General features: G+C 51.5%; 2 protein-coding genes, 1 non-coding gene and 1 pseudogene across 5 annotated transcripts; 1 reads left to right on the top strand and 3 right to left on the bottom strand.

The window, feature by feature from the left end:
• The first annotated feature begins 6 nt into the window (after positions 1-6).
• Dnase1l1 (deoxyribonuclease 1 like 1) lies at positions 7-7,230 on the top strand. 3 transcript variants are annotated; one of them, XM_010638819.2, is made up of 8 exons: positions 7-153; positions 3,873-3,962; positions 4,202-4,290; positions 4,474-4,563; positions 6,213-6,313; positions 6,413-6,525; positions 6,610-6,858; positions 6,936-7,230. In XM_010638819.2, exons 3-8 carry the CDS (start codon positions 4,223-4,225, stop codon positions 7,065-7,067), a joined length of 753 nt encoding a protein of 250 aa, XP_010637121.1. In that variant the 5' UTR covers positions 7-153; positions 3,873-3,962; positions 4,202-4,222; the 3' UTR covers positions 7,068-7,230. The 3 variants fall into 3 exon arrangements, with proteins under 3 accessions (XP_010637121.1, XP_010637120.1, XP_010637122.1); XM_010638818.2 differs by having other exon boundaries at positions 3,808-3,962; XM_010638820.2 differs by lacking the exon at positions 3,873-3,962.
• Positions 7,231-7,998: 768 nt separating this feature from the next.
• Positions 7,999-11,226, bottom strand: Rpl10 (ribosomal protein L10). Its single transcript, XM_010638822.3, has 6 exons — positions 11,083-11,226; positions 9,781-9,839; positions 9,581-9,688; positions 9,316-9,454; positions 8,297-8,459; positions 7,999-8,215 (listed from the first exon to the last, which is right to left on the bottom strand). Exons 1-6 carry the CDS (start codon positions 11,103-11,105, stop codon positions 8,063-8,065), a joined length of 645 nt encoding a protein of 214 aa, XP_010637124.1. The 5' UTR covers positions 11,106-11,226; the 3' UTR covers positions 7,999-8,062.
• On the bottom strand, positions 8,508-8,641 carry LOC117284851. Its single transcript, XR_004515922.1, has one exon. It is a non-coding gene; the product is annotated as a small nucleolar RNA SNORA70 (small nucleolar RNA).
• Positions 8,754-8,876, bottom strand: LOC117284853 (annotated as a pseudogene).
• Positions 11,227-14,225: the final 2,999 nt, after the last annotated feature.

Below are 14,225 nucleotides of genomic sequence, written 5' to 3'. Positions count from 1 at the left end.
GGGTCACTGGCCGACGGCTGGGGCTGCTGAGCCGCCGGGCGTCAGGGTGGGCCGGCACCACAGCTTCCTTGTTCCTTGGGCTCTGCTTTCCACCCAGGCGGGCGCCGCGATCCGTGTAAGGCAAGGCCCGCGTGGAAGTGGACGGTGCGACAGGTATGCGAACCCTGCGGACGGAGGGAGAGAGGGAACGTGTCAGCAGGCGACCGAGCCCAGGGCTGGAACCGCAGCGCAGTTGGAGGCCCCGGAACCGCAGCGCAGGGCTGTCCACAGACCCGCATATATCCCAAAATAGCCACCAGGGCGGCAGACCCAGATTAGCATGAGTGACACATCAGGTGGGGGAGGCAGTGACAGATACAGAGGGGAGAGAGATATCGGGGAGGAGAGACAGGGACAGGCAGAGGCAGAAGTGACTGTGGGGAAGGGAAGAAGTAGCTGAGAAAGCAAGAGCTTTAGACCTGGGCTGTAGGCACACACCTGGTATATCTCAGCACTCTGGGAGGCTGAGGCAGGAGGATCACAAATTCAAACCCAGCTTGGGCAATGTAGCAAGACTCTGACTCAAAATAACAATTTTAAAAAGGGGGCTGGGGATTTAATTTAGCTCAGTGGTTCCAGCGTCTGCCTCGAGAGCACAAGGACCCAAGTTTGATCCCCGGTACCCCCCCAAATTAATTAATTAATTAATTAAAAGGATCAGGATGTGGTGGCTCACACCTGTATCCCAGCACTCAGGGGGTTAAGGCAAACGGATCACCACGAGTGGGAGGCCAGCCTGGGCCACATAGTGAGTTCAGGCCCACCCTGAATTAATAGCGAGACCCTGTTTCGAAAAACAAAACAAATTTTAAAAGGGTTGTGGGGGGGGGGGCCCTGGGATTTAGCTCAGTGGTTCACAAATGTAAAAAATGGTGGGGGGGGGGGCCCTGGGATTTAGCTCAGTGGTTCCGGCGCCTGCCTTGCAAGTGCAAGGGCCGGAGTTCAATCCCCAGTACCACAAATAAAAAATAAAAGGGCTGGGGATGTGCTTCAGTGAAGACCCTAGGTTCAATCCCCAGTATAAAAAAAATGACACATCAAGGTCAAGGTGAGAGAAGACACGGACAAACTGAGAGTTGTTGGGGAAGAAAACAGCTTAGCCAGCGAGGTGAACAACAAATGATTTCCAGTAAAGGGACGGTGCCCTCTCACACATTGCCCTGCATTGAGTTGATGTGGCCACATCTGGGATGGTTTAACTATTTATTTATTTATGTAGCTCAGGCAGTGGTCCTCCTGCCTCAGCCTCCCAAGTGCTGGAAATACAGATGTGGACCACCTTGCCTTGCCATCTGGGGTCACTTTAAATGCATATGCCCTTGAAGCCAGCAGTACATGGAGAAAGAGGCTCCTTATTTGCTGATGGAGGGGAAAAGGTGGGCCTTCTTCAGGATGAGGGCTGAGCACTGGGAGGGCAATCGCTATGCAAGCAGCAGTTTAGGAGATTGGACTTTGTGCACTGTAAGCAGTAATGGAACTGGCACAGCGGCCATGGAAAACAGTATTGCTGGGGTCCAGCCTCAGTGAGAGTTCGGGTCCTGAGGGAGGGCTGGAGTCGGCGCTTGTGAAGGAATGAGACACACTCTGTAGGGATGAGGTGCTGTGCCTTCCGAAATTGGAGGACGTCTTTATTTATGTCATATACTAAAGGTTACATACGGAAATTGGCATACGTTTACAATTTCTAGATAAAACTTTTAAGGTTATTTTTCCAATAAACTACAGCACATACCTATTTTATTATTGTTATTTCTGGGAACATTTTATCTATTGCCTCAGCTATTATTAATCAAACAATTTTCTAGTAAAGGCGTAAATGAAAGCAAAATCAAACGAACAATCCAAGCTTGCCACCTGTTTTGGCCACAATGGAAAGACTGAGGCCAATTCTTAGCAGGTCACTAGGTTTTGATAAAGAACTACTGTGGTTATTCAACTTCTTGATTAAACTTTTATATAGTCAGAAAGCAAGTATTTTGCACTTACTAAGCCTTTCTATAATAACGATTCCACTGCCTGGCAATAGTATTTACTTGTTCTTTAGTGTGTAGCCATCACTGTGTTCCTGAACATTTCATTCTTTCTGCAAAGGGCAAATCTTGATATCTTACTCATTTTTTACCTTTCCACACAATTCTAACTTCATCTATGTAAGCCCCAGTGTAGGAAACAGGGGAGTTTGCCTAGTGGCCATGAGATCACTCTACCACAAATCTTTGAGCACCTCTCTGGGATTTTTATAAGTAATTGGATGCTCGGAAGAAAACGGGGTTGGGGAGGCTCTTGTCGGAGTGAAATCCTCAATTATTGAAAAACTGGAAACCCCTTCAAAGAAAGTGCCTGGATCAGGGGTCGTGCTTAGGGGCTCGATGACAGACACCACTGACACATATTTCTCAGAAGTAGCTTGTACAGGTTTTTTCATTAAAACCAAATTTCCCATAATTACAATTAAGCCAATCAAAAGTACAAGCAAAAATAAAAGCCGGAGCGATGCTTTCAACCCAAGGCCTGTCATTGCTGGAACTTTGTCAAGCAGCAATAGAGGAACCGTGGGCCTCACCACAGTATGACATTTTCTCCAAAAATTCAAAGTAGAGGGCTGGGGATTTAGCTCAGTGCTTCTGCCTCTCAAGCACAAGGACCCAAGCCCCCCCCAAAAAAAATCAAAACAGAATCATGTGACCTGCCAATTCCACTTCTTCCCCCCCCCCTTTTTTTTTCCTGTGGTACTGGGGATTGAACTTGGGACCTTGCACTTGCCGGGCAGGCACGGCCCCACTGAGCCACATCCCCAACCCCAACCTATTCCACTTCTGAGTATGAACCCAAAGCTATCAAAAACAAGAAATCTAGCCAGGTGTGGTGGTACACGCCTGTAATCCCAGTTCTCAGGAGGCTGAGGCAGGAGGATCACCGAAAGTTCAAGGTCAGCCTGGGCCACATAGTGAGTTTCAGGCCAGCCTGAAATACACAGCAAGACCTTGATTTAAAAAAAAACACAAAATCAAAATATTTATACAGCATCATTACTCAAAATGGCCAAGAAGGAGGTGCAACCCAGTGTCTCTGGTGGACGAGTAGATAAATAAATGTCTGTGATACAATGGAATAGTATTTGGCTTTAAAAAGGAAAGACATTTTGGGCCAGGGATTTGGCTCAGTGATTCTGCTGCCTGCCTCACCACAGGCGCTAGGACTGGAGTTTGATCCCTGGTACCCACCCCCCAAAAAAGGACATTTTGCTTAACCAACATGACTGAACCACAAGGACATGGTGTGAATGAAACAAGAAAGTCACAAAGAGACAGATACTATGTTGTGTCACTTCTCTGAAGTCCCTAGCGACCCACAGCAGAATGGAGAGTTCCAGGGCCTGGAGGTAGGGGTGGGAGTTAATGTTTTTTATTTTGAGACAGGGTCTCGCTATGTAGTTCAGGCTGGTCTCAAACTCACGGCAATCCTTCTGCCTCGGCCTCCTGCATGCTGGGATGACAGGTGTGCAGGACCTTGGCAGAAGTTCTTCTTAGTGTTAGGACACAGAATTTCAGTTTGGAAAGAGGGAAACATTCTGGGGGTGGGAGGAGGTGATCCCAGAACAGTGAGAATATGCTCAGGGTCACTGAATTGTCACTTACTTGTGCCTTGCGTGTTGCTGTGTGGGCCGGCCTTGTGGCAGACACTGGCAGGGCTCTCCTGGGAGGGAGGCGGGCACCTGCAGGACTGCAGTAGGGCCAGTGCCACCCAGCCAGGACCCACACTCCACAGGGCCCTGCGCATACGCAGCCATGCACGGCCTCTCCACTCTCCTGCTTGTCCTTCTGGCCAGCCAGGCCGAGGCCTTTCGCATCTGCGCCTTCAACGCCCACCGGCTGACACTGGCCAAGGTGACCAGGGAGCAAGTGAAGGACACCTTAGTACAGGTACATTGGCTGTGGCATGCCCTATGCCCCAAGGACCATGACCCAGAGCCAGTCCTGGCTGATCTGGCACATGGCCAAGAGGGGAGGGGACATCTGGGCTTCGAGCACAAAGTTCAGAGGATGGTGCTTACTGTCGTCAGTTGGTCTTTCCCTCTGAACTATGGGTGACACTTCAGGTCCTGCTGCTCTTTGGGCTCTGGGCCAGCTCTGAGCAAGGCTGGCCTTCCTGTGTCCTGCAGATCCTGGCTCGCTGTGACATCATGGTGCTGCAGGAGGTGGTGGACTCCTCCAACAAGACCATCTCCTTCCTGCTGCAAGAACTCAGACGGTAATCCCAGCACTTGGGAGGATGAGGCAGGAGGATTGTCATGAGTTCGAGGCCATCTTGGGCTACATAGCGAGACTCTTGTCTCAAAAAACAAACAAACAAAACAGATGGTGAGCAGGACTCTGTGTATCCAAGTGGGGGCCACTGCACTGCAGGCCCCGACTCTACTTCTCCTTTCTGCAGCAAATTTGACAGCTCGAGGTGCTATGGCTTCCTCAACAGCTCACAGTTGGGGCGCAGCACATATAAGGAGAAGTATGTATACATCTACCGGTAAGCACAGGATGGGAAGTGGCACGGCAGTCCTGACCCTACTCTGAGATGGTTTGTCATCCCAGCACTTGGGACGCTGAGGCAGGAGGGTCTCTGAGAGTTCTAGGCCAGCCTGGGCTACATAGCAAGACCCTGTCTCAAAAAAAAGCAGCTTAAGGTCCTGGAAAGACAGGCTCCCTGCAGGGAGTTCTTTGGAATCAAAATTGAGAGAGTGGGCAAGTGGGGGACTGTCAGGGAAAGAGACCCGTTTTTCTATATGGGTGACATTAGTCTGAGATTTACTACAAAATAAGTACATCTCCTTGGTATCTATCTGGGAGAAATGAAAACATGTCTGGACATGAATGCTTGTTCACAAAAGCCCAAAAGAGACTCTTTTGCTATAGCCACAGCACTCTGGGAAAGTTCAAGCCCAGCCAAGACATGTTAGCAAGACCCTGTCTCAAAATAAAAAATCAGGGCCAGGGACTTAACTCAGTGGTTCTGCCACCTGCCTCATATGTGCAAGGACCCAAGTTCCATCCTGGTACCAAAAAAGAATCAAAATAAAAAATCAAAAAGACTGGGAATGCACAGCAGTGTAAGGCCCTGGGTTCAGACCCCAGTACAGCAAAAGAAAAAAAAAAAAAACCCAAAGTGGAGATGTTCACCAACTGGCCAACACTCAAGGTCCGGATATCCGGGAGCTGAGAGCCGGAGACAGAGTATGGTCCACTCATCTAGCAGCATCACTCAGCATTCAAGGGACAGAGGACACACACGCACCCCAGTGTGGGGACACCGAGGAACCATTGTGCTAAAGAGGGGAACTGAGCTGGTCACCCAAGGTCACATGGGATTAATTTCCATTCCCATGAAATGTCACTACAGGAAATTGATTATAGTGGCAGCCTGGGCCTGGGGGAGGGAGTGGAGAGGAACTGCCCATGGGTACAGCATCAGGGTCCTTCTAGGGGTGACAAAAGTGTTGGAATCGATTGTGACAGTTGCACATCCTTGAAATGGACTCAAAGCCATGGAGTTGTATACTTTAAATAGGTAAGGTTTAGGACAGGAGAGTTATACCTTCTTTGTGTACTGGGGATTGAACCTAGGGCCTTTGCACTGAGCCACATCCCCAACCTCTGTATTTTCGTTTTGAGCCAGGGTCTCACTAAGTCACCCAGGCTCAAACTGGTGACGCCCCTGCCTCAGCTTTCTAGAGTGCCGGGATTACAGGTGTTCAGCACCACACCTGGCTATGAATTATGCCTTGATAACAATCTCAAAAGCTGTAGCTGGTTCTTGGCATATGCCTGTACTTCCAGCTACTTGAGAGACTAAAGCACAGAGAAGTCCCAGCCCTACCCCCCCAAAAAAAAACATTCTAAGGGACTGGGGCATTACTAAGTAGTAGGGTGTGCTCTTAACATGGGAAAGGCCATAGGTTTGATCTCCAGCACCCCCCAAAAAAGACTGTTTAAATTTCTTTTAAAAGCTGGGCATGGTGGCTCACACCTGTCACCCAGTATGGTGTGTGTGTGGGAAGGGCCGGGGCAGGAGGATGGATGCAAGTCCGAGGCGAGCCTGAAGTACACAGGGAGACCTGGTCTCAAGAAACCAAAAATCAGTGATGTGGGGCAACTGTTTCCTGTCCTTTGTCCGCCCAGGTCTGACAAGACCCAAGTCCTGAATTTCTATCAGTATGAAGACAAGGATGACCTGTTTGCCCGGGAGCCCTTTGTGGCCCAGTTCACTTTGCCTAGCAAAAGTAGGAGGGGAGAAAGGTGGGAGAGTCTGGTGGGGCAGAGGGGGCAGAGGCCAGGCGAGGCCTGGGCTGGGTGGGGACCCTGGCTCTTGGGCCTTCCAGTCCTTTCTAGTGTGGTGCTGGTCCCACTGCACACGACCCCGAAGGACGTGGAGAACGAGCTGAACGCCCTCCATGTGGTGTTCCTGGATGTCGCCCAGCGCTGGCAGACCAAGGTTGGTCTGGCCAGGCAGCTGTCACAGGGGTGGGGACAGGGACAGGCTGGCCCAGGAGCCAGGCCCAATGCCTCTGCATCCTAGGACGTCATCCTGCTTGGGGACTTCAATGCCGACTGTGCCTCCCTGGCCAAGAAGCGCCTGAGCACGCTGCTGCTGCGCACTGAGGTGGGCTTCCGCTGGGCCATTGGTGACGGCGAGGACACCACGGTGCGGGCCAGCACCAACTGTACCTATGACCGCATTGTGCTGCATGGCGAGGCCTGCAGGGGGCTCATGCACTCGGCCACCGCCTTCAACTTCCCCCAGAGCTTCGGGCTCTCTGAGGAGGAGGTAGGTCTGGGGTGAAGGTGGATGGAGGGAAAGACACACACACACACACCTCACCTGTTGCATCCCCACCCTCCCAGGCTCTTGGCATCAGTGACCACTATCCGGTGGAGGTGGAGCTGGACTGGGCGCCGCAGAGTATGCAGTCCCCCAGCCTAGCCACCCTGCTGCTGCTGTCACTCCTGGCTCCTCAGTCCAGCCTGGTGGCCTGACTCAAACCCTGGACACCACCCACCCTACCTGAAGCAGAAAAAACTCCTGAGGGGGATTCACCTGTGACCCCGCCCCCATTTCCCTGTTTAGGTTGGCTTGTGGGGTTGTTTGGCTTTGAGCTGGAGACCAGCCTGACAAAAAGGGAAACTAACACCCTGGGAACAGAGCCGCCTGCAGGCAATAGGCCGGTGTAGGACTTGGTTGTACCCAGGGCTCACATGGGTGAGGTGCGTGCCCAGGATGAGATGAGCCAAGGGACCCCAAAAAGCCCACTGCCCTGCAACAAGGGTAGCCTGTAATGGGCCACAAGGTGCTAGGTGCAGACAGCAGTGCCAAGGCTGGTTACAAGTTGACAAGTCAGAAAAACTTGATAGCATCAGGGATGCTTAAGTGCAAACTAGTCATGTTTATAACCTAGTACCTCAAGGTCAAAAATAAAGGTAATCTTAAAACACCAGAAACTGCTCTACATGAAGATTATGAAAAATGGGGTAGGGTGATTTAGCTCAGCGGTGCTGCTCCTGCCCCATCTCACAAGTTCAATCTCTGGCACACATACAAAAATAAAAATGTCTCTGGAACCAGACCCCTGAACTCCTACAATTGGGGTCCAAGATAGACTCTGGCCAGGCCACAGTAAACTCCACTGTGGTTTTTGGGTGCATAGGACCTTGGGGAGTGGCCTAGGTGTATTTGTTAGCCAAGCCACTACTATAGGCAAGAAAATAGCATCAGGCAGGCCTAGCACTGCCAAGCCCTGGACTGAGAAAGCCCAATGGCAGGAACCACGCCCACACGGGAGGAAAGCAACCTGGTGTTTGTTCTTGGGGCAGGCTAACCCAGGCAGCCCTCAAAGCCCAGTCCTGGCCCTGCTTGACAATTTGCAGGTCTCCTTTCCACCCCTGCCCTCTGAATATTGGAGAACAAGTATGTGGAGCAGAAATAAGATTTATTGATGAACTTGTCAGGGGCAGGGGTGGCACAGTGGAAGCCTTCAGGAGTGCAAGGCCCGCCACTTGTCCAGGGGACCACGGTTCGGGATGTATTTCACCCCACAGCCATCAGGGATGAGGCGCTTCTCAGCCACCATGTCTTCAAATTCATCTGCATTGAACTTGGTAAAGCCCCACTTCTTGGAGATGTGAATCTAGGCAGACAATAAAGCCTCAGGGTTACTTCAGGGTGGAAGATTGCATCCAGGAATGAAGAGGGCTGCAGGGCTGCTTACCTTTTGGCGGCCAGGGAACTTGAACTTGGCCCTGCGTAAGGCCTCGATTACATGTTCCTTGTTCTGCAGCTTGGTGCGGATGGACATGATGACCTGTCCAATGTGAACCCTCGCCACTGTGCCCTGGGGCTTCCCAAAGGCACCACGCATACCTGTCTGGAGCCTGGATTGCAGATGGCAGGAGGTCAGATAATGAATATCCACCCGGCAGCAGTGTCTCCAAGGTCCCTTAGGGCAGCCCATACAAGCAACAGGCCACATACACTACCAAGGAGATTGCTGTTCGCAGCCACTGCACACTGGGCACCACCAGCAGAAGAACCCAGTCGGCTTAATTGACTGCAGCCTGTAAGACCCCCAGCCAAATGAAGTCCTGATGGTGTGGCAGGCAGGCAATCAAGCTGCCAGCTTTTTTGAGACAGGGACTGCCACTGTGTAGCCCAAGTTGGCCCTGAATTCCTGTCTCAGCCTCCCAAGTGCACAAGCAACAGCACATACACTACCAAGGAGATTGCTGTTCGCAGCCACTGCACACTGGGCACCACCAGCAGAAGAACCCAGTCGGCTTAATTGACTGCAGCCTGTAAGACCCCCAGCCAAATGAAGTCCTGATGGTGTGGCAGGCAGGCAATCAAGCTGCCAGCTTTTTTGAGACAGGGACTGCCACTGTGTAGCCCAAGTTGGCCCTGAATTCCTGTCTCAGCCTCCCAAGTGCTGAGATATCAGATATTCACCACTATGCCCAGCTTCCGGGACATGATGTTTAAACAGAGCCTGGAGAATGAGGTGCTATGTATGGCCTAGAAGCCAGGACTTACTCATGATACTTTTTGGGTTTTGCTGAGAAGCAGCTCTATCTGGCTGTAAAATGGGCACATACTAACTAAAACTCATTTGCTTTTTAAAAAATTAATCACCAAGAACAGCTGAGCTAAGGCAGGGTCACCGCCACACCCTGACTAGCTGCCAAATCCAGCACAGGGATCCCCAAGTTACAGGAAAAGACAAGCCCCACTTACCTGTCGGCCCCAGCACAGGACAGCATCTTGTTGATGCGGATGACATGAAAAGGGTGGAGCCGCACTCGGATATGGAAGCCATCTTTGCCGCAACTTTTTACCATGTACTTGTTGGCACAAATCCGGGCAGCCTCCAGAGCTAGAAGAGGAGAGGAAAAAAATAGTGCAAATCACTTAGCAGGACCTTGTTAACCTGAGCAAGGCTGCAGAAGGGCTGTGGTGTAGGGTCCCAAGAAAGTGTCACTGGCAAATAATGCCACCTTACCTTCGGAGGAGAGCTGCTCATACTCGTCGGACACCATGTGGCCACAGAGTGGGAACTCATCCACTTTTGCCTTCTTCCGCCCCAGGTCAAAGATGCGGATCTTGGCATCTGTAAAACACTTGGGTGAGTGTGGAAAGGTGTGGCAGGATCAGCAGAGGCAGGCATGGCCAAACCGGGTTCAGAGCTCTCCCACTACTTACCAGGGACGCCTCGGCAGAAGCGGGACTTTGGGTACGGCTTATTCTTACAATACCGGTAACTGCATAGGAAAAGAGTCACAAATTAACTCAACAAGCTGTTGAAATGTTCTCTAGACAACCACAGCCCTAGGGCAGCGAAAGGCAGGAATCTGTTACTTGGGAGGCCAAGGTAGCGGAATCCCACCTTGCAGGTTGGCCTGGGAAACCCACAAGAGGGCTGAAAAGGAAGCTCAGGGCGAGCAACTGTGCACAAAAACAACTGCATGAGATGCACACACACCCTTAGGCCCAAAAGTCAGAGAGCAGTGGCAGGAGGATCTCTTAAGCCCCGAAGTTCGAGGCTGACACCCCAAAAGCGTTTTGATCTCTTCTGAGGTGATAGGGATCACACCCAGGCCCTCTTTGGCACTTAATTACATCCCCAGCCCCACGCGGGAGGAAAAAAAAATCAACAATGAGGGCTGGGAAAAATGAATATCCAACAAACTGTTTCCATCCACAGAAAATGGCTTTACATTTCCTCTAAAGCAATACTCGGAACAGGTAGCCCCAACAGAACACCCAGATTAATACTAGAGTTAATACTTCTGTTACCACCCCCACCAAGTTTGCTCCTGACAAGGCCAATACTTTACTTCATACCTCCCAGCTTAAAAACAACCCTCAAGGGGCTAGGGATTTAGGTCAGTGGCTCCGCCGCCTGCATCGCAAGCGCAAGGTCCCGAGTTCGATCCCCGGTACCAAAAATGCCCACAGCTTTTCACAGTACTGCACTACAGTTGGGCGCATAGTACAACAGTCCAGCCACCCAAGCCGACTTCCGGGCACGTGGTATGGAATCCGCCTCCGCGCCACGTGAAGAGCGCCAGGCGCCCCCTGCAGACCGAGGGGCGACAGCGCACGAATCGCCCTTGCTACCCGATTTAGAGCACACATAAGACTCCGGGAAATTAAGATAGGATTCGCATACAAAGACCCCAAGAGTCATCCACCTCCTACATCGCGGCGATGTAGGAGAGCTGGATGCAGGCGGAGGTCGCTTCCAGCCCAACGCTGGTGCTACACTTGTAGTCTCGGGCCAACCCGCCACCCCAACAACAAAATCAACGAAGTGCTGGAACTTTTAAACAAAAACATATAGTGCAAAGAATAAAAGCGAACAGGGAAATGTTAGGGGAAACATGGTCTCATCCCAGGACGAGAGCGGGACACGACGGAGGCTCCACCCAAAGGTCCAAGGAGCCAAAAGCTATAAACCCTCCTGATCCCCCAGCAGCGAATTCAGGAGGATTCGGCACTCACCACCGGGCGGGACGGCGTCCCATGGCGACACCAAGGATCTTCGGGGGCTGCGACCAAACAAGTAAAATTGCAAGAGAAAATGAACACAAGTGTCAGGGTACAACAAAAAGAGGGAGGAACCAAACCACCACTAAGCAAGACACTCACCGGAGCCGAAGGAAAAGAGGCGCTCCCACGCCTGCGCACGCCTTATATACGTGGCCTAGCGTCACACGCAGGAACCATAGAGTCGCAGCGACAGCCAGTGGGGCGCTCTATCAGAAGTCTGGACCATAGATGGAGCGGTGTTCTGCGCCTGCGTGCGGGAGCGGCCCCGCACATGCGCAGAGCGGAGAGGTGACGAAATCGAAATTTTGAGCGACCTTCTAGCAAATGAGTTTTGGACACATAGATTTGAGGAGCCAGCTTCCGGCTGGCCATTTTGGGCGTAGGACACATGCCCTGGAAATTACTGTAATTAAAACACACGAGTTGAAAAAACGACTTTTGGGTGGGACTTGCGGCGAATACGCAGGTGTTCCTTAGCTTTCGGAGCCCAGGACTGGCACTCCAGGCTTCCTAGGCGCCATGCTGGGGCCTCAGCCCGCCTTCCTTTGTCAACAGAGAGGCTGCAGAGGGCGATCGGCCCCTCCCGGAGCGCCCCTCCCTTAACCGACAAACCTGCAGCAGGCCTTGGACCGAGACCCAGTTCCCCAGAGACCGGCGTTGGCCTCCAACCAGAGGAGGCGGAGAAGGAGAACAGCAGGCGCTCGCGCGCGCCCACTGAGCTACACCCTCCCATCCCCGTCCACTCCTGTACATCCGGAGAGAAGCGTCGCCCTTCCTGGGGAGATTCCGGGAGTGGGTGGAAGGTGGTGATACCAGCGGCATAGTGACTGAGTACACCCCAGTCCCCCTCCAGCTCTAACCTCTGCTTCCTGTGAGCTTCACGCGCCCCAAGGTGGCTGTCCCCCTCCTCCCATCCCCCACACCCGAAAGTGGCTGGCATGTATCCAGGCAGGTTCCCGCCGTTATACCAAGCCAGCGAGAGAACACCAAATACCAGGGACACATAAAATTGAAAGAAGTTTATTTCACGAGTGCCGACTCCACTTCCTAAGAGAAGTGAAGCCCCGTTACAGGATTATGTATAGGTTTTATAGGATTTTTCAAAACAAAAAGTTCAAACGTAGGTCAGGGTTTTCTCCCAGTTGCAAGGAGGAGAAACTTCAAACACATTTATGCATCTTACCACTTATAGGGGTAGTGTTTTATGGCCACCTTTAACATACCATTTTCCTGTGCAGGCTTGCAATTAGAGCAAGAAGGTTTTTGCAGTTTAAGCAGTTTTCGCTGTTGTTTGATAAGGGGAGGGGAAAACAACAATCTCTGGGGTCATTAGCCGGCCAACATGGGGTCACTTTAGCTGAGTCGGGTCTCACACCTGCCAGCCTGACCATGGTCACTCCACCACACAAACACCAGGTCCCTACAGAGGGAGGTAGGCAGAGTAGGCACGCCGGTCACCGGAGTCCTATCGTCCAAGATTGTGACAGTGGGGATGAGGGAGGCAGTATGACTCCTCCCCTGGTCCCTAAGAGTGGGGTCTGCCAGTGAGAATCCTGCTTGCTCTCTGGCACACCTGTTTTGCCAGATGAGAAGTCACTAAAGTACATGGCGGAAGGTCCCTTTGGGGAAGGCTTGGGAAGATGTGGTTTCACAATTCTTCCCAGCATAGGATTCTGGGTTCTGCACTGACTTAGGTCTCCAACGCAAGTGAAACACTGAGCCCATTGGGTCCCCTGAAGTCAGGAACTTGACTCTCAAATCTAGAGCATTTCCAGTTAGACACATTAGTCCCTGACGGAGTAGGCTGTGCTCTTTTCTTCCTGGAGACCCTGAGATTCATCAGGCCTCGGCAGAGATGTCTGTGTGAAGGCCTTCTCAGTGTGTGCATCCCTGCTGATCTCCACAGGAGCTATGCCCACCTTGTACTGGGCAGCTGCCACAGTATCTGTTATACCAAGGTGCCACCACACCACAGGGGCCAGGGAGAGACCCTGTCAGCAGCCCCATGCCTCAAGGATGCAGGACTGTTGAGCAAATGCCCACAGAGCTCTTACACATAGCAGGGCCTCACAGGGGCTTGTGAGCACAGTGGCAAGGCAGGCCATGAAGGTCCCAGGATGGACCCACTCCAGTTCTCCTCCTTCCTAAGGCTTTGGATTTGCCTCTGGATTGCAAGCTAGGGAATCATGCAAGAAATTCAGGCCACCACTGACTTTGAGTTCCAGTTACTTAAAAAAGAGCTATGAGAGGTAGCAACACCTACATGTGCAATCCACTCAACTTGGAATGTGGAGTAAGTGTCACTTATGTGACATTGCTGATAAACAACTCTGGAGCCAGTCAGGTACCACAAACTTTACCCTACCACTAAAGGACCCACTTCTGAAGACATTCCCTAGGATTCTACTGGTCCATATGCACAAATCCTCTAGTTTTACTGAGGGTAAAACCCAGAGTTTGCAAACTGAGATACATCCCCAGACCTTACAATTTTTTTTTTTTAATTTTGAGATAGGGTCCCACTGAGTTGCCAAGCTATTCAGGCTACAGTCAAATTTGCACTCCTCCTGCCTTGGCCTACAAGAGCACTGGGATTCCAAGTGTATACCACCACACCCAGCAAGGTCATCAAAATTCTTCTCCTTGGCAAATACTTCCACTTAAGTAGATCTGTTTGGGTGACTGAGGTGCGATGGAAGTATCCGTGTGCATCCAGTGACAAAAAGGAGCCCCTGCCAGACGTGGAGGCACACACCTGTAATCCCACCAGTAGGGAGGCTTAGGCAGGAAGAATGCTGTGAGTTTGAAGCCAGGCTGGGCTACAGAGGGAGTTCAAGGCCAGCCTGGACAACACAGCGAGACCTTGTCTCAAAATCAGAGAATGAAGGGCCAAGGATTTAGCTCAGAGGCAGTGCACCCACCTCACAAGGGTCCTGTGGCTAGGGATTTACTTAGTGGTGCCACCCTCTGCCTCACAAGGGAAAGGTACTAAATTTGACCCCGGTACAAAAACAAAAAATTCCCAAATTTGATCCCCAGTACAAAAAAACAAAAAGAAGAAGAAGAAAGAAGAAGAAGAAAGAAGGAGGAGGAGG

Source organism: Fukomys damarensis, unplaced genomic scaffold, assembly GCF_012274545.1.
Source record: "Fukomys damarensis isolate Sample0158 unplaced genomic scaffold, DMR_v1.0_HiC HiC_scaffold_39, whole genome shotgun sequence".
Classification (NCBI taxonomy): Eukaryota; Metazoa; Chordata; class Mammalia; order Rodentia; family Bathyergidae; genus Fukomys; species Fukomys damarensis.
This window is presented reverse-complemented; position numbering and strand designations above follow the sequence as displayed.